The sequence below is a fragment of the Babylonia areolata genome, chromosome 19 (genome assembly GCF_041734735.1).
Source record: "Babylonia areolata isolate BAREFJ2019XMU chromosome 19, ASM4173473v1, whole genome shotgun sequence".
Classification (NCBI taxonomy): domain Eukaryota; kingdom Metazoa; phylum Mollusca; class Gastropoda; order Neogastropoda; family Buccinidae; genus Babylonia; species Babylonia areolata.
This window is the reverse complement of record NC_134894.1, coordinates 8,095,558-8,119,013: the sequence shown is the minus strand read 5'-3', so window position 1 is coordinate 8,119,013 and position 23,456 is coordinate 8,095,558. Positions and strand designations below refer to the sequence as shown.

Here is a 23,456-nt window from a genome sequence, read left to right as displayed (position 1 = left end):
GAATCATATGAGATATGTCTCACATTTATATAAAAAAAGATAATGTCATTCTTATCAACTTTCTTGACACAGAGTCCAAAGACAAAAGAATCTCCAACAAAATTTGTGACCATATCTTTTTAATGTCTGGTATAATGTGAAAAACAAACTAAAAACGAAAAAAAACAGCCAACAAACATTACAGGCCCACTTTCCATACACCATGCAATAGCTTATGCCACTCTTAACCTCTCCCCTCTCCTTTACTGCATCACTCCTTTTCCCACCTACGCACAGAGATCAGTTCATTCATCATTCTGGCATTCTATCAATCAATCAAAATGGAAGAGGAAATCTTCTTTCATTAGATTACATTTTATCTAACATACATACTGTGGCTCACAAGTGCAACAAGCAGCAGCTATTTGCTTTCTTGCTGGCTGTTGCCTGTTGCACTTGTGAGCCACAGAAAGGTTTCAATTTTTAAATCAAACATGATTTTATGAAGGAAAATTTCTTTCAGTGCACATGCTGTAGTATGGTTTATTGTACTTGCTAGACATGCTTACAGTATGGGTAATTAAATAAGTATTTTGACCAGTGAAAAATAAATCTGAAGAAATTCTTAAAAATTGGAAATTGACGAGTCCAGCCTGGTGGTATATTGAAAGATTCAACATGTGCCTCTTTATAACATGTATCTGTATATGTTTGTTGTAGAAAAATGTAAATATAAATTCATGGTTTTTCTGTGTGAACATCACAGTTTTTTAAGGTCTGATATTGCTGCACACACACACACACACACACACACACACACACACACACACATTTCCATGACTGAAAGGTGTACAGTTTCTGAGATATTTCAGTGTCTGGTTAGCAGTTCAATGCACGTATTACTATCATGTGATTTCAGGCCTCTGTGGGCTGTATGACGACACTGCAGGTAACGACATACAGGGATCTGCCAAGGAGTTTTCAGTCAGCTGGAGGTGAGTTCACATATTTGCCTGAAAATTGATGTTCCCACGAACACGGACACACAACAAAACACACTGTAACTTAGGTGTGCATTTGCATGTCAAATATGCTTATTCACTCATTGCTTATTACTATTCTATGCTTTCCCCTGATTTTCTCATCTGATGTCATATTCAATGGATATATGTTCAAGGGAAGTATATATGTTCACACACACACACACATACATACACACACACACACACACACACACACACACACACATGCACATGCACATTCAAGCATAAGGTTATATGAAACACCAGAGTAGAGTTTGTGAATGTGTGTTTGTATCGTATTTATGTGTATATCTGTCCCTTGTGTGAATTATAATTTTTGAAAAGGCTTCAAGCCAATTTTTTTTTCATACAAAAATGCTCCTGATAAGTGTTATTGAATCATCATGTTTTACATAGAAAATTGTCATAATTTGACTTTCTTAGAATAGGTCTTTAGATGCATGTTTGCCTTCATATATATGTACTTATCAACATGAAAAGAAACAAATCAAAGAAGATGCGTTTTAGCCTGCCTTTTTGTACGTGATTGTTCAGGGTATCTGAAGAAGAATCACTGTACAATGGATACTGTCCTGAGACGGAAGAAGTTTCTGCCGAAACGCAGTTCTGCCTCTGCAGTGGAGTGACTTCCTGTGGCCCTGATGCATACATCCTGGATTGTTCCATCCCTGATTCCAGTGTGCCCACTGCGAAAACCAAACGATGTATGTATGACACATAATCTGTTTTTAAACAGTGATGTTTCTTGTCTTCCTTCTTTTGAAATTACACCCAAATATGAACTTGTTATTGCGTGTTGGTTTCCTGTACCCTGAAGGTGATAAATTAAAGAGAGAGAAGAGAGAAAAAAAATCAAAGTTGTATGTGTTGTGGAAGCTGATTATCAATAGTAAAAAAAAAAAAACAAAAAAAAACCAACTAAAAACAACAACAAAAACAGCAGTAACTGTAATTTGCATTTTGAGTAATTTTTATAGTTTGAACAGGGTGATTTTTAACTCACTTGTTTGAACAAAGTGAGTCAGTGTAATAACTCAGTGTTCCTGGTGTGTGCGTGTGCGTGTGTGTGTGTGTGTGCATGGTAAATTTTAACAAGTTAATTTTCTCTGGAAATACTTTGTCTGTCAATAGATATGAAATAAATATAATTTAAAAAAAAGACCTATACACTAATGCCATTGATTGGTTTAAGTCTTCCAGATTAAGCCATATTTCTGGATCATGAATGGTTTATTTCATTCAGGCTCCGGATCCAGAAAATTTATTAGTCTTTTTGTAGTTATTGCATGAAATTTAGTTTTGGGTTTGAAGACTGCATGACATTGTTTTTTCTTGTTCACAATTTAAAGAAAAGAAATACAAATTCTGCACAGAAAACATTTCATTTGTTTACTACATATGGATATTTCAATGTGGATACTGGATTTCACAGAATGAACAAAAAAATAAGATATTTTTTTTTTTTTTTTTAATTGGAAAGTTTCAGCAGAGTACACCGGTCTGCGCAGATCTGTAGAAAACATGTTGCGGTGTGCCTGAGGCAAAGGCAACATTTCCTTTTCTGCAAAAAAAAACCCAACAAAAACAAACAAACAAAAAAACTCTTAAATTATCAAGATACTTCAAAATAACTTGATTTAAACGGAGTTATCATCTTGAATACAGTAATCAGTTATATAAAAAATATGAGAAAAACAGAAGTACACAAAATGAATCAGATTTAACATAAACAATATAGCTGTGAGTTGAGAAATGGATAGCTACAATTCTGTATTACCCTTACTTCAGCCTTTTTCTGTCTCTGAATGTGTGTATGTGTGATTGCATTTCTATTTCTCTCTGTCTCTGTCTCTCTGTCTGTCTCTCTCTCTCTCTCTCTGTCTCAGTCTCTCTCTCTCTCTCTCTCTCTCTCTCTCTCTCTCTCTCTCTCTCTCTCTCTCTTCTAACCCCCCCCCCTCTCTCTCTCTATCTTTCTCTCTCTTCTACCATTCACATTTGATATAAACTGCATTTTACAGATTATGTTCTCTTTCATTGGTGTCCTGTCAACAAAACTCTTGATTTGAATAGCATGACATAATTATTGAAAGAAAAATGGATATATATTTAGAAATACTTAAAGACATAATTCACACAAGCTGTCACTCATTCATATATGCTATATTTGCACATGGACACATGCACGTGAAGTTTAATGCTTTGATTAACACACACACAAACGCACACACACACACACACACACACACACACATGTCCTGTGTGGTTGTAGTCATATGAATATTGAATACTATATTTAAGTCACTTGAAAGTGAGAGCATTGAAATGCATCAATGTTCAAGATCCTCATTTGTTTGCTTTTCAGATGAGGATGTGACTGATACTTACAAAGAGCGAGCTGTTGAACCAGTGCAGTGCTATGACACGTTTGTCGTAGTTGTTCACTTTGAGTTTGACATCACCTATGTTTCTCCAGTAAGTTTAAGCTCAGATCTATAATCAAGAGTTCTGTACTATGCATTAAAGTGCATTTGCATTGAATAGTGTAGTCTGGCAGTCAGATACTTTGGATATGTGCCACTGAGGATTCACATATGTACAGTGAAAGTTTGTTTCTGCATGCTGATGATTTTTATTTTTTTAATTCTAAGTATATCCATGTGCATACACATTTTTGTAGGTGCGCAATTCCACTTGATTAAGATAGATTTCCGGATCTGGAAATATTTGTCTTCTTCCAGACTGGAAAGATTTAATGTGAGTAATTTTTTCAGATCATTGCCAGGTTAGCAAAAAATGTGATTTGTTTCATTAATTTGTAATTTTGTTGTTGTTTTATTGTTTGCATGAAGCTACTTCCAAAGCTTGAACATAGGCAAACTCACTTTTCCAGAATTGGCTGGTTGGTAACTTTTACCCATGCATATGTGTTTGTGTGCTAGTAGAAAAAAGAGCTGATGTGCATTTGTCTTATAATTTAGATGTTCACATGACCATACCAGTGTTGTGAAGTCAGTAGAAACAAAATACAGAGTACATGATGTTGTTGTTTTTTATATGTCAGGTGCGTCGCTGGCCTACTCCAAGTGGAATCACCGAAGAGGAAGCCAGAAAAACATGCCAAGATGCTCTCAGTGCTTCTGCCTCTGCCAGTACCTGTGTGGCTGAGTTTTCTACTGCTCTGTCTGTCATTGACGATGTGGAATCCTGTATGTCAGACATCCTGGTATGTGATGGTAAAGAGAACAAGAGAGAGAGAGAGAAAGAGGGAGGGAGGAGAGAGAGACAGAGAGAGAGAAGTAGACAGCTCCCGAAAGAAAAGAGAGGAGAGCACAGAGAAACATGAGATGTGGGAGGAGAAGAGACAGAAAAAGATGATGAAAATATCCATCACTGCTCAAGATCATGTCCCCAAACCCATGTACACACACACACACACACACACACACACGTACGCATGCATGCATGCAAGCATGACTTACATAGCCTGGAATTTTATAACTACACTTAAAAAGACCATGCTTACTGTTAATGTTACAGATGACCGATGACATCTCCTGGACCAATACTCTGATCTCCAATGTAAAACAACAGTGCACGACAATCGTGTCCACCGAGATTACACTGTGGTTCACTGTTGACGGCTCTTTCAAACCGCCTGAAATCATCATAGTACTCTGTCCTGGGGACTGCAGTGGCAATGGCCAGTGCCTTGTAGGTCAGTCATGGTTGTTTTCTCTGTGAGGAATGCATTACATTGTCAAAAGTAGCATTTTTGCAGCAAGACTGTCATATTTATTTGTTACCTAATTGTTTGGTTTGTCTTGAGCCTGCCTGAACATGCACATGCATACACATGTGCGTGCATGTGCATGCAGACACACACACACACACACACACACACATGCATGTATGCACATTCCCACACACACACTCCCACACATGAATGTATCAGTGTGTTGTCTATGTGTGTGTGTTGCTTCATGTTTCTTTATTGTTTCTCTATTTTTTTTGTTGATGTGTGTTTGCTTTTTTTTTAAAGAATATGTAGTGTATGTGCATGTACAAAAACTTAAAAAAAAAAAAAAAAAAAAAAAAAAAAAGAATAAAAAAAAAGGGTCCCTTGTTCACAGGGTTCTGTTTCTGTAACCCTGGCTTTGGTGGTCCTGATTGCTCCATTGACAAGAACCAGCCCCCCTTGGTGTTCCAAATAGCTGGTGACAACGTGTGTGACAGGAACGAAAAGGAGGACTGCTGCAGCGTTGTTGTCTTTGGCCGTAACTTCATTGACAGTGACAGCTTGACATGCCACATACAGACACTGACGGTATGGATTGTTTCCTGAACTTGTATCTTGTTCGCAAGATCTGTGTGTGTGTGTGTGTGTGTGTATTTGTTTTGGGATGTGTTTGTGTGTGTATGTGTGTGTGTGTGTGTGTTTGTACTCTTGCGTTGATGTGTGTGTGTGTGTGTGTGTGTGTGTTTTGGGATGTGCATGTGGATGTATGTTTGTGTTGATGGGTGTGGTTTGTTTTGGCATGTGTATCTATGTTTATGTGTGTGTTTTTGATTTGGGATGTGTGTGTACATGTGCGCACGTTGTGTGTGTGTGTGTGAAAATTGGGCTTTTGTGTATTCATGTGGGTGGTGGTGGTGGTGGTGATGATAGTGTTGTTAAGTGGGTTTTATGTTTGTTTTTTTTTTGGGTTTTTTTATGGATTGATTGTGTATTGTCTGAATGTCTTTTCTCATCTTTTTTTAAAATTTTATTTCTTTGGTCATGACTGCAAGTTTGAGAATTTTCTGCAATTTTCTTTTCACATTGGTTTAAGATGACTTGTTTGTGAAGTACATCACTTTTTTTCATTTCAGGCCTTGGACCAAGAATTTGAGCAAAGCAATGGGGATGAAATCACTGTGAAAGCAAACTTCATCAGCTTAGAATCTGTTCAGTGTGTTCTGAACACACAGATATGTGGCAGCCAGTCTGTGAATGCGTTTGACATTGCAGTCAGCAACAATGGGTCATTGTATGGAACCGAGCTTCTTTTCATCAGTTACGACTCAAACTGCTACAAGTGTTCAGACAGTGGATGCACCATAAGGGTAAAGTATCATTTTGTTTCATTCTTTTTGTAATCATTTTTATGTTTAACATAATAACTTAAAACAAGCAAAATAGCAACAATCTTAACTTTGACAGAAGAATTGTTCTCTGCAGAATCTGATTTATTTTTTTGGCTTTTGCATCGGGCAGTTTTTTCCAGTTTTTTTACGCTTCTTCATTAATTTTTTTTTTTCCCAATTAAGCCATTGCCCAAACACTCGAAATTCAAAGGAAAGAGTTGTTTTCCTCTAACTGCTGTACATACCACTTTGAAATGGTTACCACTGAAAATAAATAAGCTCTTTTAAATGGTTACCACTGAAAATAAATAAGCTCTTTTTTGTTTTGTTTCAGACTGATGTGTGTGTCATTGACTCAGTCTGTTATGAAGCTGGTGCCGTTAGCCTTGCAAACAGCAGTTTGATCTGCCGGCCAGAAGATGACAAAACCAGCTGGAGCATTGTGCAAGGTGCTGTATTTTCTGAAACCAGTATGGAGACTGATACTGTGATAGTCACTTGTTTCTTGCATATAATGCAGGGGATTCATTAATAATGGTATATAATCCCTTCACAACAATTATGTGAATGGAAAGAAATCCAATAGACTGGTAATTACTTGTATGGCAGCTCTGAAGTAGCGTGTGCGTGCGCGCGTGCACACACACACACACACACACACACACAAATACAAATACACACACACACACAAATACAAATACACCCACCCTTTCTCCTGAATTTCTGTATCAGCTTCTCAAAGTGCCAGTGGATTTGTGTTCAGCATTATGAGCAACTCAGTGCAATGCAATGCAATACATCTTTATTCATCCATTTGGAAACTAATAACAGATGTCCTGCTGCCAACAGTTACCAGAAATTATGATGTGTGAAAGAAAACAAGAAAACACTACTTGAACTGTTATGCCTCTGATTACCTAATCTCCCTTTGTGAATAATGAGTGATACACATTTTCAGCATTTCGTATTCGAAATAATTATATCCTCTCTCTTGCTTTCGCTCACTCCCATTGTAACTTTCTTCCTGCCTGTCAAACCTCATTTCCTTTCATTCTTTTATTTTTAAAAGAAACAACAACAACAAAATATTAACATACTATACCTATGTAGGAGAAAAAAGTTTGGATGGTAGGACCCACACATTTTTACTCAGTGTGTTTTATTTTTGCTTTCAGTCCAATTCGTCATCAAGGTGGTGTTCCGCTACGTGTTCCTGGTGATACAGGGTGACCAGTTGATCACCCAGTCATTCAACCTGACAGTGTTTGGCACCCCATCCCTTGTGCCTGGTCCCGTGGGTGGCTCTGCCATCCTTCTGAATGGAGTGGATCAGTACTTTGAGCTGCCCACCACAGACTCCTGCCTCTTCAACCCAGCTACCTGTGCCTTTGGACTGAATGTCAAATTCAACCTCAAGATACTGACTTTCGAACGACGGGTCTGGGTTCTGTCATGTGGATCAGATGCGAGTGGCACAACTGGCACTGCCGTTTCGTGGTACAAGAACAAGCTCATCGTACGTGTGCGCACTCTGGATAAAGTGTGGGTCTTGAAAACTTGGTACCCAGCTCAACAAAGCCGCTTCCAAGGTTTTGTCGGTGTGGAGTTCTCATGGGACTTGGAATCTGGGCTGTCACTGTACATTGATGGAGAGCTGAAGAAAACAATGAAAAAATTCGTGAGGTCCAGAGACTTTTCCAAAATTCCCGAAACCTGTGTGGTTGGGAAGCACCGTCTAGAGGACAACTACTTCAACATAGCCATCGCAGATCTGTACATTGTGTATGCCCCAAAGAAGATGCTTAATGACCTTGAGATTGAGACAGGTGAGTATGAATCCTGTCATGCAACCCACACATTTTACTATTTTTGTTTCTGGACATGTTGTATGGGTTAGGTGTGTGCAGGTGGTGATGTCCATTAGTAAGGATCTTTCTTTGCACATGTGCTGTTAATTGACTGGTGTGAAAACTGGTCCTGTTTTGCAACCGGAAAATCAAAAGTGGGAGCTGTGGTTCATTCAGTTGTTGCAGTGTCAAGGAAGTACTAGTAGTTGTATTTCATACAAATAACCATGTTGCAATGTTTTGCGCTCTCATTTTTTTCTGATTTTTTTTCTGTTTTAATTATGCTTATTTGGCTTTCTCACCTCAGTTAAAAACATTAACTTTTTGATGTGTATTTGATGATTTTCTTTTGAGTTAAGTGTGTGTGTGTGTGTGTGTGTGTGTGTGTGTGAATGCATGTGTGTGGGTGTGTGTGTGTCGCTGAGTGCATGTGTGTGTGGTTGCTATTGCCTTGTGTACCTTGGCAGTATGATTTTACTCAGATTCAGCCCTTCACAGCATAGTGGTAAAGGGATATTTTTTGAAAACTGAAATAGAGGATAGGTCTATTGATGTCAAGACTGACCAGCGTATTGTTACTGTGCTTGATTTAAGGCATTATGTAATTTGTGTGTGTGTGTGTGTCAGTTTGAATCTGTGCCACTTGATGTTGTTTTCTGTGTTGCTGATGAACTGGGATGTATGGAATGCACTTTGTGCTTTGTGTCACTAATGCCATGGGCTGGGGTGTGTGCCGATTCTTTATTTGACTGTGTCATTGGTTTCCAGAACTTCCTACCTTCAAGAAGTCCCCTGAGCTGTCAGTGAGTGTGGATGAAGTGAGCAGTGAGGTTTCATTCAGCTGTGTCAGCAAAGTTCTGGAGAGACAAGGGCTGCTCTACTGGGTGGACTGGTACTGGGGGACCCAGTCTCTGGCCAGCCAGCTCATGGTCAGTCAGAATGGATCCTACATCAGTGTGCTGTCTGAACGCAACATCACCAGACTGGCCTTTGGGCAGAAGGTTTGTCATTGAATAGCTTGCTTGGTTTGACATGTTATGTTCCTCAACTGCTTTCTATGTGATACTGCTCATGAAAATGGGGTTAAAATTCACCTTAGCATTCTGTCAGTGATTTTGTTAATTATTTCAAACAGACAAAAATATTTTTTCAGTGTTTTTTTCTTCTTTTATTTTATGGTGAAAATGCAGATGTTTTCTGAGGGTGTTAAATTGTTGTGGTGAGTGCTTACCATCCATACAGTATGTCAACTATCCACAGTGACAAGGCGTATGTGTTTGTCTCTATGTGTAAGCATTTGTTGAAGCGTGTGTGTGTATGTGTGTGTTTTGTACATGTGTGAGTGTCTTTGCACATGAATCATTGTAAACTTCCAAGCATGCTTTTTTCAGGTATATTGTGCAGTATCAGCTTGCCTGGAAGCTGACTGTGACAATACTCGCGGACCTGCAAGAGAGAGCGACCCCCTGACAGCTGGACTGAAGGTAGAACACCATTGTATATTGTACAGTTCACCTGTTAACACTGACATGGAAAAATGTTGTTGAATGCAGCCCACATTTCTGTTTTGAGAAACAAAATTAAAAAAAAAAAATTCTTTAAAAAAAAGGTGAAATATACAGTGTATATTTTGTGATTTTTGGAAAAAAATTTTCTTGGCATTATATTCTCAAGAATTTTTTTTGTCAAAGTATTTTGTTGAATAAGCATAATTCACTTGTTGTTTTTTTAGATATTTAATTACACACATTACTCTGTGACCCACTTCATTCTGCTTGTTTATCTTCGTGTGTTATTACTGTATGAAGGGTGCACTTGATGTTTCATTGTGAAGTGTGCATGATACCATTACATTTTCTGTCGGCAGCTGCTGACAACTGAGCTGACTGTGGATGAAGGAGGCAGCCATGTGTTCATAGAAGTGTCCTCCTATCTTCCACCTCGTCTCTACTGTGACCCAGTAGACCGTGAGCGGGACTGTCGTGTCTCTGTCACACCCCTCTTGCTGCCTGTGGACAAGGAGGTGACCTGTGCAGGAAGCAAAACTGCAATCCCACAGGTGGCCTTCTACACTGACTCTGACCTGAGCGACAAGGAAGCCTGTGCTTACTCCCTGACCATGACCAACTGGCAGTCTGCCTTCCGCATCCCTCTGTCCGGAACAGTGGATGGTCTGAAGGACCGCAAACAGAAACGAGTTGTAAAGGTCAAGGCCACCATCATTGCCTCTGGTCTGATATTTGAGACCTTGATCTTGGGAGAAGTTCAAGTGGAGGTGAAGGACAGAGACAAACGAGCTACCTGTTCTGCCATTGGCGATCCACATATGAAAACCTTTGATAGCAAGTGAGTCAACATAGTCTTACTGTTGAATTCAATAGATTCATTGATCAGAATCTTCTTGCTGTCTAAAAACAAGAACACGCACAGGGGTTAGTTTCAAGTGAGCCACAAGCACGAAAGTTTCCTCCTCTTTGCCTGTGACACTGAGTGATGGTCTTGGTGTTTGTCTTTGGAGTGAAGCAGTAACCCCAGAGTTCTGTATTTTGGATAAGGGAATAAACCTAGAGTCCTGTATGTGCGTGCTTATAGCACAATATGAAAAAACCCATGGTAGTACAACTGTGAATATATTACTAAATTCTGCAGTGTTTTTAGTAAGTTGTATGGCACAGTAACTTTTTTTTTTTTTTTTTTTTTGATAAACTCGCAAATTTTCAGGCAAAAGTTTTTCATCTCTGCAATCATAATCTGCATGTATTAAAAATGTAAATGGTATGACTAAACATAACTTATTACAGCATATTTTGACTTTTATTTTCAAGATGTCATAATTTACATGTAAATTTCGAACAAAGTGATTTTGTGCTTCTTTTCAACACACATACAGGAGGAAGGTGGCAGAACGGCTAAGGCACCTATCTGCCAATACAGTGTCCATGAGGGTACAGGTCTTGCCCTTTCTGCCAGTTTTGACTGGAAAATCAAATTGAGCATCAAGTCTTATGGATGGGGTGATAAACTGAGGTGCGATGTGTAACACGCACTTGGCGCACTGAAAAAGAACCCATGGCCACACAAGTTTTGCCCTCTGCCAAAATTCTGTTGAAGAAATCCACTCTGATATGTACAAAAATGCATATGCATGCACCCAGGGTCTTCCTAATACGTTGGGTCATGCTGCTGGTCAAACATCTGCCTAGCAGATGTGGTTTAGCATAAAAGATGTATCTCCCCACCCCCTGCTGTCCGTCTTCTCCCTTAAAAGAATCAAGGAAATGGAATCCTTTGCCCAGTGTTGGGGCATGGAGAATAAACAGTAACAGAATATGCTGTCCTTAAATGTATCATAAAATTTTAGAAGTCAGCTTGAGCATGTTCATATGGAAATTTTACATGTAATAAGAAGTCTTAATATCAGTCAAACATGAATCTTGTCACTGTCTCGTAACAATTTTTTTCCCAGATTTTTGAATTTTCGCAATATCAAACAAACCTAACATCTTCAATGTGATGTAGTTTACATGTGATTGCTATTGGTATATTCATTTATAAACTAGATAATTACCGACAGAGTTACTGTTTTCTTATTGTTTCGTTTTTATTGATGACCTGGGTTTTTGGTGTATTCAACAAATCTAAATTTTTATTTCTTTCAGGAATATCATTAAGAATTATCTCTTCATCTCATTTATCATTGAAAGCCATTATGATATTGCAAGATCAGTAGGATGCTTTGGGGCTTTTTCTCCTTTATCTTTCTCCAACAATTTCTTGGGTTGCCTTTTTGTCATCCTTGTTGTTCATTCATACATTCACACACACACACACACACACACACGCTGTTGTAAAGATGATTTGTTTATTGTAAAAGTGCGAGTCATTAACCTGCGTTAAGTCATGGTATATGGCATCATATTTTTCTCACTTGTTGTTTGGTTTTATTTATGTGTTGTTTTTCTTTGCAGAAAGTACAACCACTACAAGGAGGGAGAGTATGTCCTGTACCGTCACACAACTCTGCCATATGAGGTTAGTCAGTTACAGTCTGGTACAATGTACATATTATGCACCCTTAAGCATGCAAGACAGTTTTGTGTGATTCGAAATTAAATGTAAGGGTATATAGGCTGCTGCTTTATATTAGCTGTTGTTTTATCCACGATTGATTACTGCAACCCTGTTCTTGCCGGCATTCCAAATGCATCAGTCAACACATAGTCACCAAAAGATGTAAGCAGGAACACATACAAAAATATATGCATGTCATTTACATGTAAAACAAGTGCACAACAGCATGTGTATAGTTTTCATGTTGTCCCTACCACACCATTCATATACATACTTACTTGAACTTCACAACATTTGCCAACACACAACTGAATGATGTAAGAATCTGTCAGATTTGTATCTTCTCTCTGTGAAGCAGATCTTTGCAAGTGTTTGTTTGAAAGACTTCTATACAGCAGTCATGGGCTCACGTTTCAGATACGCCTGTTCACACGGAGCTGCAATGGCAAGGCGGCCTGTAACTGTGGTGTGGCAGTGAAGTCAGGGGATGATGTCATCCTGCTGGATCGTTGTGGACCACAACAGGGTTCACCCGATGGACGTCCTACCCAGATCACCATGCTGGTCAATGGGGAGCTGACCCCTGGCACACGGGTTGTCCGACTGGACGATGGAGAGGCTTATGAGGTTTGCTTCATGCACATCTGTTTCCATGAACTTCTATATCTCAGTGTTGAGGAATGAATATGTTCATTTATGGAATTATCTAGAAATTACCTTCAGCTTAGTCAGTCAGGAAATTGAATGTAGCTTTAGTCATGGTACCCATGCCCTCTCTCGGTACACAGTTTAGTGTTCACATGAACAGGAAAGAGAAAAAAGGGAGTAAGTGTCACAACATACATGCTGGTTGGGTAACTTTGTTGTTGTTGTTGTTAACTTTTTTTCATGCATTCATGCTCTTCTCTTCAAAAGACAATGATTCAGTGTGTTTTTTTGGACCTCTGGTTTTCTTTCTTTCTTTCAGATTATTCTGACAGTTTACTGTTGCAGTATCAGTGGCTTCAGTTTGTTACTTGAAACATGATTGATAACTGACTGGCATATATATCAGTACAGAGGTAAAAACTTCACAAAATATCTGACAGGTGTATCTACCGACTGGTGGAATGCTCACTGTGCGTAATGGCAAACGTATCAGCCGCAACTTCCTGTGGGTGTACTTCAAAGCTTCAGCAGCAGACTTTGGACTCACAGAAGGTACAGTTTTTTTGTTGTTGTTTTTTGCTATTTTTCACAGTTCACCAGTGAAGTACATAATTACAAGATATCAAGATTCTTTTTAGCTACTGATACAATATTTGAGGAGTTTTTTTTTTCTTTTTCTTTCTTTTCTTCTACTCTTCATTGGAAAGAAGAGGAACCAAATATTTGAAGTAAGTTTTAGATGGGAAGTACAAATATCTGTCTTGAAGTTGGAGTATTATGTGCACGAGAAGTCTTTGTGTTGTTTAGACTAGAAAATTGTGATTTCTCACCTGCTCTCTCAATCAGAAAGAAATCTTGGGTATGCTTTAACAAAATCCTTGAACAGGTATTGTTTTCTTTAAGCATTTTTTACCATTCTTTTTGTTACGTTTTATATGTCTCTTTGATGTGATCAGGATTGTGCGGGAGCTATGACGATGACAAGACCAATGACTTCCTAACGCTTGAGGGAAAACTGATCAGAAATGTCAACGAATTCATTTTGTCATGGAGGTAAGCAGTCTGTGCTCTGCCCACATTATTACTTTTTGGCTCGTTGCCACATTTATGTTGGAGACTGTTTATTCATCAAGTGATCATTTTTGCAGCTTCATGATTTGAAGATTTTCATTTCTTTTAAAGGCTTGCAACCAACATAATTTGTTTTCCATATATTATTGCAATTATCAGTCTGTTTTTCATGGGGAAAAAAACCAAAAAAAAGATGGTTTTTAGTTGCGTTCACACACTCATACACATACATAACCATGCTCACATGCATGCTCACACACACACACACACACACACACACAAACACACTGACAAAAGTACCCTGATGAGACCCTGTGTTGTTTTCAGAGTGGAGCAGACAGACAGTTTGTACAATGGTCTGTGCCCTGAGGAGACACAAACAGCTCTCACCACTGTGTTGCCCTGTAACTGCATGGAAGGTCACACTGCTGTCTGTTCCCCAACCGCTGACATCATCAGCTGTGACTCCAAAGAAGACAAAAGTTAGTAGAGCTTAAACTGTGGTTCTTGTACTTAAAACAATATGCACTGCTTTATTCTTCCCAGGATGTCCAGAATACCTTCCTGTCAGTTTTCTTCTGTTGAATGATGCATAGACAGATGCATATGATTTTTTTAGTTGGCAGGTGTAGTTATTTCTTCAGGGGCTATACCTGCCAGTACTTAGTTTGGTTTTGATATGAAATTATCCATCAGTAGCTGGGAACCTAGTAGCTGTATAAGAATGCTTTTACAGAATAAGTGCTTGCTATACTTAATGCTGAAAACACCACATTGGCAGTGAGGCATTTGTGGACTGTTGGTGCTTTGTTTTGTGAAAGAGCTGAAAGGAAGAGTAGCAGTCATGTTTTTGAGACAGCATGGAATATGAACCAGCCAGTAGGCTCTGTGTGAAAATGAAGCCAGTGATCTTGCAATAACAGATATTAATCACAAACTTATTCATCTTTGCGTGTGTTGCACACAGATGAGTTTGCAGTTGTGTTTGCACATTCATCATTCTGTGTGTGTCTTTTGGGATTTTAAGCTCCAAACAGACTTCACCAAAAAACAGTCGATACTTTATGCATGCCTGTGTGTGCAGATGATGTCACCACCTTCCTGCTGACTTCTGCCACCCTCCTTGAGCCCTGTGTCCAGATACAGGATCCAATCATTTGGGAATTTGACCCTGACTGGGAGTTTCCAGTGAGTGCATGGGCAGCAGCATGTCTTGATTGTAACACTGGGATGTTATCACTTGTAAAGACGACAGGCTTTGATGAGTCTTTTCTCTTCTTTTTTTTTTTCTCTTTTTTTTTTTTTTGTCTTTGTTTGTTGTTGTTTTTTTGTTGTTTTTTTTTACACCAAATGTGTTCACAGTAACAGAGACTTAAACCTATGCACAATATGTAGGGAGTTGCCCAGTGTGACAAAGGTCCGTTAAGCAACAGGTCCGTTTAGCCACAGAGCTGTTATACTCAGGACTCACATGGCACAAGGCGTGTAGCATAGCAGGCCTGTGGCTCAGTGGTATGGACCTGATATGTGAAACAAATAGACAGGGAATGACAAAAGCAAAATAGATACATTTTGCCTTGTAATTGTATGTAAAAAAAAAAAAAAAGCTGTACTTAAAAAAGACAAACATTTTGTTGTATTATTTTGCTTTTGCCGAGCTTGGGGCTGTGCCATTTGGGGCTAGTCCCCAGGGTCTGCTACAGTAGATGGATTGGCTCAACTGGGGATGTAAAAAACTTGGAGATATCTTTCTCTCTTTTTTTCCCTGTGTTTCTACAAACCAAACTTAATTTTCAGTTTCCTGATAAGTGCACTTACAGCACTCTATAATCATAGAAAGCAGTGGCACAGTATTTCAGTTCTGATTCAGATTCAGACTTAAAGCTGTACTTTGAATAAGAGTGTGTGTTGTGACTGTACACAGATCCCCTCCTGGCCAACAGTGGGAGGCATCACCTTGGAGATAGCCACCACCAGATGCAACGCAGTGTTGGAATTGAGCGCTGCTGCCAAGGCATGCTCTCCCCTCGTCGACACACTCACAACGGATATATCAATTGAATCCTGTGTCGCAGACATACAGGTGAGTACAAAAGACTCCTGGTTTTTATCTTTATTGTTTTGTTTTTTTTGTGTGCATTTAAGTCACAGTGGGAGAAATGGGGTAGTGAAGTCAAGGAGAGGTTTCTTTTGTATTGATGTATAAGCATGTTTACGTTTATACTTCAGTTTTACATCCATGGTTAATACTTCAAAATACATTGTTCACAAAAGCACTGACTTTGAACAGATCATGGATGACCTTGCATGGGCGGACAACATCCTGGAGGACATTTTGGTGTCTTGTCGTCTGGAGGTGACCATTAACGTCGAGCTGTGGATCATCATCAACGGCCTGCCTGCCCTGCCCACTGACGTTGTCAACAAGCTGTGTCCTGACCAGTGCAACAACCATGGCACCTGCAACAATGGTTTGTCTTGTTTGTGTTTTTCTGACCAGAACATAACTTTTAACTGCTGATATCTTTTGTATTTGCATGTGAGTGTGTGGAGGGTTCTGGGGGACATTTATCTGAGTGCAGGTGCATTTACATGCATGTATTACATGTCTTCATTTCAGTGTGTGTGTGTGTGTGTGTGTGTGCTCATGTTCATTGTTAGCTTCAGACAAGGGTGTTCTTCACTGAATTTCATGACTTTTTCTGTCTTTTTTTCTGGAATCTTATTTGGCTTAATTTATTGGGGTTTTTGGTTGTTGTTTTTTTCCTTTTGCTTAATTTATGTTTTAACAATTTATCTTTTTGTTGTTGTTCTCTATTCCAGGTGTTTGTCAGTGCGAGTCCGGCTGGCTGGGCTTCTCCTGCTCCATACCTGAACAGCAGGCCCCAGTACTGGTGTCCCTACAGCCTTCACGGTGTGACCAGCGTCAGGATGACTGTACCACACTCACTGTCTATGGCACTGGCTTTGCCAACACAGAGGGACTCTTCTGTCACTTTATTCGCGTAAGTGTGTCGCTCAACTTGATGTTATCTTGTTGTTCCTGGTGTCAGTATCCTTGACAGTGTTCAGAGTTTGAGAAAAACTTAGTGTTTGCATGTTTTCTTTTGTTTGTTGTGCTGTTTTGTTGCTGGTTCCTATCAAATGGAAAACAGATATTTATTTTTGTTTGTGAAGGACAATGACTCTCAAACTAGGAGGCAAGATTGCACTGGCTCTTAGTGCTGCAGCCTTGGGGGCTAGTTTGTCTTTAGAAACCATCCCAACACAGGCTGCCCTGAAACCCTCGTCACCGAGAGAGTGGGGGTGTAACTTGGACAAGACAATCTCCACTATAATCAAATTCTAGCCAAGATAGTCGGGACAGCAGTTGCCTCCTCTGCTGTTCTGATGGCCATAGTTGGACATGACTGACTTTCATACATTTTCTTCAAATCAATGTGAAGCCTGGTGTGACTCTTCTGTTGATAATGTGGTTGCAGTTTATTTTATTCCTAAGTCTGATTTCAGCATACAAACTGTCTGTTTTGCACAGGGAGATGGGACAGTGGTGAAGAAGAAGGGGGTGTTTGTGCTGTCGGAACAAGTGCAGTGCCCAGTGCCACAGTGTGAGGGCCAGCTGGTGAGGGTGGCTGTCAGCAACAACCAGGTCAACATCTCCAACGCTCCTCTGGACTATGTGTGCTATGACTCTGTCTGTGTCAGCTGCACCCAGCAAGGATGTACAGACAGGGTAAGGGCTGACTCATCATCTGGCTTGACATGTTTCTTCTGCACTGATAATTTGTGACTTTGACCCTGGACATGTGAACATACATGTTGGAGAGGTCATTACAAGGGGAACAGGTGTAGAGTCTTATCAGATTGTTTATGAATGTAAATACAAGATGTATAAGATGGGAAGACAGAATAGAAATTATCAAGAACTTCTAGTGTACAGAAATAAGTTGAAAATACGCCCATTCACTAAAAGAAGATTGGGTTTTGTTTATATGCACTTAACTCCGACAAGAAATATTTGCTAAGGAAAAGTTTCTAAATATGGATGAAGACATTGAAAGTTGGATTCTTCTTCTTCATTCATTAGCTGCAACTTCCACGTTCACTGGTATGCAGTGGGCTTTTACAAAAGTGTGTGACCGTTTTTATCCTGCCATGTAGGCAGCCATACTCAGTTTTCGGGAGAGACAGTTGGATAATATGATGGATCTATTTTATTGTCTTGAAACACTTTCCCTATGCCTCCACCCCCTTTAAGCCCCTTCAGCCACAAGTTTTTAGTTTTGTTCTTGTTGTTTTGAAATGATCAGGAAAACTCATGAGCCATGAGGGCTTTGTCTCTTGGTTGCTGCTGTTACTGTTATTGTCTTTTATGTCAGTACTTTTTATTGATACTATTTATCTAAAATGTAGCACCGAGGGGAAAAAAATCTGCATTCCCAGGTTGCTCTCAGTCTGTTCTCTACAAATATTAGTCTTGGCTATTCCATGAATCTTTGAGGCTTTGAACTTTTTGTCTGTTGATTTGCTTTCAGACTGATGTTTGCCGCATTGGAGATGCTTGCTATGCTGATGGTTATGTTAATCCTGAGAATGCTGGTGAACTGTGTCGTCCACTGATATCTAACACTGACTGGACTGAAATCAGAGGTAATAACATTTTCTCGGAAAACATATTTTTCTTCACAGTTTTGATGTACAAAACTGATTTTTATCATTTTTTTTTTAGGATAAGATTTCTTTCCAAATTCCCTATAAGTTTGCATGACATCACCCCAGAACTTACTCAGATAGGTGTGCTTTTTTCTGGAGGTGACATGATTTAAAGCATTCCTTTTTCATTTCTTTTTTTCTCCCCTCAGTTCCTGTGTTCAGTTTGGTACTGCACAACCCCAAGACATGCAGTATGTGGCTTTGTCTTAATTAAAGAAAACATGCAGTTATTATACATGCATTTGCATTTAGTCTGTTGGTCTCGTTTAGGTTTCCACAGACATGGTGATGAAATATGTTAATGAATGATACTTAGGAGAGGGAGGACATGAGGTAAGGACAGATAAAAGTCTATATGTGTATCATATTCTATACATTGCACTACTTATGAAAGGATGCAAACAAAATATTGTGTTTAATATAAGTTTTATTCACTGTTTTCAAGTTCACGCCACTTCTTCTGTTGCAGTGGAGAAAGTGGAGGAGACACGTCTGACCTTCCAGAAGATAGTGGGCAACATCCTGATCACCGTCAGTGGAAACCTGACCATCATTGGTGACCTGACCCTGACCACGGAGAGAGATCGTCTGGTTCTGACCTTTGATGGCAATGGTCAGCTGAGTCTGGGAGGACTTACCTCCCCTTGTCTGCAGAACCCTGAACAGTGTGTCTTCGGCTTCACCATTACTTTCAGCATCAGGTATGATGACATTTATGCAGCAAATAGTAATCAAATTGGACTCTTTGTGTTCTTGAGAAAGATATCTCATTTCTTTGATAATCTTATAGATGTCTATATTGGTTTTCTTTTTTTTTTATATCTGTGAAGTTTTATTTTCATCCATGGTTGTTATCAGTAGATTTTAGTGATAATGAAAAGTATATTCTATCAGAAGATTCTTGTAAAAAAAAATTTTTAAATCCAAATGATGACATGATTCTTGATTTAGACCGAAAAATGTAGTTGTGAACAGTACATGTTCATGGTCCAAGTGCTCCCTCTCTTACAGATTCACCAAACTTGAAGAAAACACCCAGATCTTCACCAGCTGCGGAAAGGACGATGACAAGACAGGACTGTCTGTATACTACAGTCGTCGACGTCTGTATGCTGTGGTGTCCACACGCACTGACCGATGGACTGTGTACACCCGCCGCCTGGCCACAGAGGAGTTTGTGACGTACACCTTGTCATGGAGCCAGCAAGAAGGTCTGACCATCTATGTCAATGGAGACCCAGACAAGAGGCAGAAGAAACCCAAGTCCAGGAAACGAGTGGATGAAGGATCCACTTGTCCTCTGTTGATTGGACAGAAGGGAGATGTGTTCTCTGGCTTTGTCTTGGAGATGATTCATGTGATTTACTTGTACAAAGACACCATTGACGAAATTGGCATCACTACAGGTATGTTCCCTGTTACTGGTTTTGGTCACTGTCTAGGTCATCATAGTTATGTGTGGTGACCCACACACTTTGGATTGTCATGGGAATATGATATGTTTTTTTTTTAGAATAATCCTTTTTTTTTCAACTCTAGGGTTGTGAATTTCATTGAAGTGAATCTGGAATGAAGTTAATTTATGTTATATTTATATGAAGAGGAAAATAACACAGCACCATGCTTAACTATATCAAATACATATTCCTTCTGCCTGATAATTATTCCTTATTGTTATAATAGTTTCATATCTATTAGTCACAAGGTATTGGTATGTGTCACAGCATTTCCAAATTGTGTGTGACTGAGAGCATTGAGTCCAAAATGTTTTGTGCTTGGGAGTGTTTTCCACAAAAAACCCACCTTGACACAGTAGAGTTATTGAAATTAGGGGAGTATGTTTGAAAGTGGGAAATGAATCATTCGGATAAAAATGACACCATAATGTGATTTTTAAGAAATATCATTGAAATCAAATTCATGGTAATTAAGATTTGCATCTTAAATATTTGTTAATTCTTTATAAACCTGTTCTTGCTTTTCCTATGTATGCATTATACAGGATGTACTCTGAATGTTTCAATATGTGTTCAGGCTTCCCAGAAGTGACCAAACCCAGACTGACAGTTGGAGTGGAAAAAGACGAGGTTGTCTTCAACTGCGAGTTTGATCGCCTAGCTGACTTTGGCGTGCAGTACAGTGTCAGTTACTATGGTGATGACGAGGTGCTGGCAGAGTACCAGAACGTGGGAAGGAACACAACAGCTCTGACTGAAGTAGAGATGGATGAGATCCAGTATGGGAGTCAGGTAATATTATGACTGTTCCTTCAGTAAGTGTGTGTGTGTGTGTGTGTGTGTGTGCGCACGTTATATAAGAGAGTCAGGTAATGTTACGACTGTTTCTTCAGTATTGTGTGTCTATCTGTCTGTCTGTCTGTCTGTCTCTTTTTGTTAGTCTTATTTGAGAATTCCCTGTCACCATCAGAATGGAAGTAAGTACTTTGTATTTTTCAGGTGCACTGGTGCAGTCAGAAGGGTAATAATTCATCATTTTTTTGTGTTCAGGTGTACTGCCAGGTGACAGCATGCTATGAGAACAACTGTAAAGCCACAACAGGTGAACCTGTAAAGAGCAACGTCATCCGCATTGGGTTACAGGTAAATAAATGCTTTGGTTAATACCAAATACTTTTTTAAGACAGTTTAGCTTCTCACTACTAATTTTGAAGACTATGCCAGTCACACCAGACTGACTTGATTTACGATTTCTCCTTTTTATGTCAAACTATGGTTTACTTAGAAATTAATAGAGACAGTTAGAATAAATGTTATTTTCAAAGATATTTATGTTTGCTTTATTTTTCTTTTGTAGCTGTTGACCGAAGAGCTGTTGGTGTACGAAGGAGGAAAACCAGGTGACATCAGCATCAAGAGCTTTGTGCCCCCATCCCTGTTCTGTCCTTCGGACAAACGAGACGGCTGTGAAGTGCGCTTACACGCAGGTGTGCGAGCAGCTAAGGAGAAACGTTGTCCTGATCAGCGTGACATCCCTCAAGCTGTTGTGGCCTGGACTGGACAGCTCACAGACGCTTTCTGTGGTGTGAGTGTGGAGTCGGTCAGCTGGCAGAAGACCCATGTGATTGCGGTGAAGGGGGTGGTGGATGCACTGGCTGATGGAGACGAGCAGAGAACTGTGGAAGTGTGGGCTGAGATTACCTCAGAACTCATTACCCAAGAAATCACATACAGTCTGGGGCAGGTCAAGGTGAGGAGGAATCATTGTGTTCTCTGTCTTATAATAATTATAGCATTATCATTTATATTGGAGCGTTGGACAGAAAAAAAAGAAGCTGGCTCATAAGTGAAATTATATGCTGCATACTAAAATCAGTAGATAAATAATGGTCATTAACACAACAAAGATTCACTTCACTAAGATTGTCACCCAAAATAATAACACTGTAGGACAAATGAAGTGATGAATAAACACTGGGTTATAAAGAATGGCAATGATAGGCACATTTTTTCCAGTATGGTGATAAGAAATATCTAATTTATTGTGCGCATACCTCAAGAAACATGACATTTATATCTGAAGGCAGATTACCATTCTGTGCAGGCATACCACATATACCTTTACATCTGTGACATTAACATTCAAAGCTTGTTTTTAACCCCATGGCAAAGCATAGGTTGGTATCATACAATCTTAGCTTGGGTCAGATGTTTACTCATTCTGTTTTGACAATATCAGAGATTGGTATTGTACAGACTTTACATGGGTCAAGACTTCATTCATTGCATTTTGATAACAGCAGAGTAGTTTATCACTCATACTCCACATGGTTCAAACCTTTGTTCCGTATATTTTGACAACAGCATAGATTTGTGTCGTAGAAGATGGACACAGGTCAAACATTTGTGTATAATATTTTGACAACAGCAGAGACTTGCATTGAACAAATGTAACATGGGTCAAATCTGGTGTCATTATGTGTTTACAGTTGACAGTGAAGGACAGGGACACAGCAGCTAAGTGTGTGTCACTGAACGATCCTCATCTCACAACGTTTGATGGAATGTAAGTTGTTTTATATGAAATTTCAGTTACTGTATAAACTCCCCTTTCTTTATTTGTAACATTTCACACAGTATGTAATGCCAGTGGAAGTCCCTAAGCTTATTTACAGGATGGTTTAAAAAAAAAAAAATGTTTGAAACATACTGCTACACGTGAAATCATGAATGACACTGTTTGTTTTTATTTAGTTCTGTTATTGATGGAGCATGTCGCTTTATCAGAAAAAAAAAAGTAATTTGTTTAAAACATGTTGCAGCACATGTGAAATCATGAATGACACTTTTTTCTTCTTTTTTTTAATAGTTCTGTTATTGATGGAACGTGTCACTTTATCAAAGTTGCGAGTTTATTGTTATTATGAAGGTTTTTTAGTGATATCTATTTTTGGTATGACCTTTGGCATTGGTTGTGCTGTGCACTTAATACAATAACATGTTTGTTTGCAGGAAATATAACAACTTCTATGAAGGAGAGTTTGTCTTGTACCGGCACCGTACTCAAAACTACCAGGTAAGGATGAAAAAAAGAATGCAGAGTTTGATGTTTTTATGCGATTAAGTAGTGCATTGTTAACTCTCTAGTCATGTGGTATGCATCACTATCTTCTTTATTACAGGATTGTAATAAACATACTTTATGTGATTGGCCATCATAGTATATCAAATCATAATTCAATCAAGCATTCAAGAAAAACAGCTGGAATACTTTATCACTTTATGCTTATATATTTTTTCATTGACAAAAAACAAAGAGAAATATTGACATTCAAAATATATGATTAAGTATGTTCATTTCATTCAAGACAATGTTTATACACATCATTTCATATATGTAGTATGTGATATTTACTGTGAAAAAAAAGTTGTCATTGTCTTAAGGTTTTTACTGTCATAGTTGTTGCTATAGTGTGGTTTCATAGTTGTTGTTCTGGTGTGGC

At 39.0% G+C, this 23,456-nt stretch overlaps 1 protein-coding gene across 2 annotated transcripts in view; it reads left to right on the top strand.

Annotated features, from left to right (window-relative positions):
* LOC143293423 (uncharacterized) overlaps nucleotides 1-23,456 on the top strand; it is a 216,608-nt gene that overhangs the window by 120,515 nt on the left and 72,637 nt on the right. For both annotated transcript variants that reach the window (XM_076604273.1, XM_076604272.1), the window contains 30 exons: nucleotides 899-974; nucleotides 1,557-1,726; nucleotides 3,385-3,494; nucleotides 4,084-4,245; nucleotides 4,560-4,737; nucleotides 5,153-5,346; nucleotides 5,892-6,125; nucleotides 6,481-6,595; nucleotides 7,322-7,972; nucleotides 8,762-8,994; nucleotides 9,385-9,477; nucleotides 9,861-10,339; nucleotides 11,962-12,025; nucleotides 12,482-12,691; nucleotides 13,153-13,264; nucleotides 13,669-13,765; nucleotides 14,111-14,265; nucleotides 14,868-14,971; nucleotides 15,708-15,866; nucleotides 16,074-16,254; nucleotides 16,607-16,788; nucleotides 17,319-17,516; nucleotides 18,319-18,433; nucleotides 18,966-19,197; nucleotides 19,508-19,902; nucleotides 20,531-20,745; nucleotides 21,004-21,096; nucleotides 21,311-21,703; nucleotides 22,443-22,519; nucleotides 22,966-23,029. In XM_076604273.1, coding sequence (XP_076460388.1) covers nucleotides 899-974; nucleotides 1,557-1,726; nucleotides 3,385-3,494; nucleotides 4,084-4,245; nucleotides 4,560-4,737; nucleotides 5,153-5,346; nucleotides 5,892-6,125; nucleotides 6,481-6,595; nucleotides 7,322-7,972; nucleotides 8,762-8,994; nucleotides 9,385-9,477; nucleotides 9,861-10,339; nucleotides 11,962-12,025; nucleotides 12,482-12,691; nucleotides 13,153-13,264; nucleotides 13,669-13,765; nucleotides 14,111-14,265; nucleotides 14,868-14,971; nucleotides 15,708-15,866; nucleotides 16,074-16,254; nucleotides 16,607-16,788; nucleotides 17,319-17,516; nucleotides 18,319-18,433; nucleotides 18,966-19,197; nucleotides 19,508-19,902; nucleotides 20,531-20,745; nucleotides 21,004-21,096; nucleotides 21,311-21,703; nucleotides 22,443-22,519; nucleotides 22,966-23,029 — 5,741 coding nt within the window. The remainder of the gene's footprint in view (nucleotides 1-898; nucleotides 975-1,556; nucleotides 1,727-3,384; nucleotides 3,495-4,083; nucleotides 4,246-4,559; nucleotides 4,738-5,152; nucleotides 5,347-5,891; nucleotides 6,126-6,480; nucleotides 6,596-7,321; nucleotides 7,973-8,761; nucleotides 8,995-9,384; nucleotides 9,478-9,860; nucleotides 10,340-11,961; nucleotides 12,026-12,481; nucleotides 12,692-13,152; nucleotides 13,265-13,668; nucleotides 13,766-14,110; nucleotides 14,266-14,867; nucleotides 14,972-15,707; nucleotides 15,867-16,073; nucleotides 16,255-16,606; nucleotides 16,789-17,318; nucleotides 17,517-18,318; nucleotides 18,434-18,965; nucleotides 19,198-19,507; nucleotides 19,903-20,530; nucleotides 20,746-21,003; nucleotides 21,097-21,310; nucleotides 21,704-22,442; nucleotides 22,520-22,965; nucleotides 23,030-23,456) is intronic.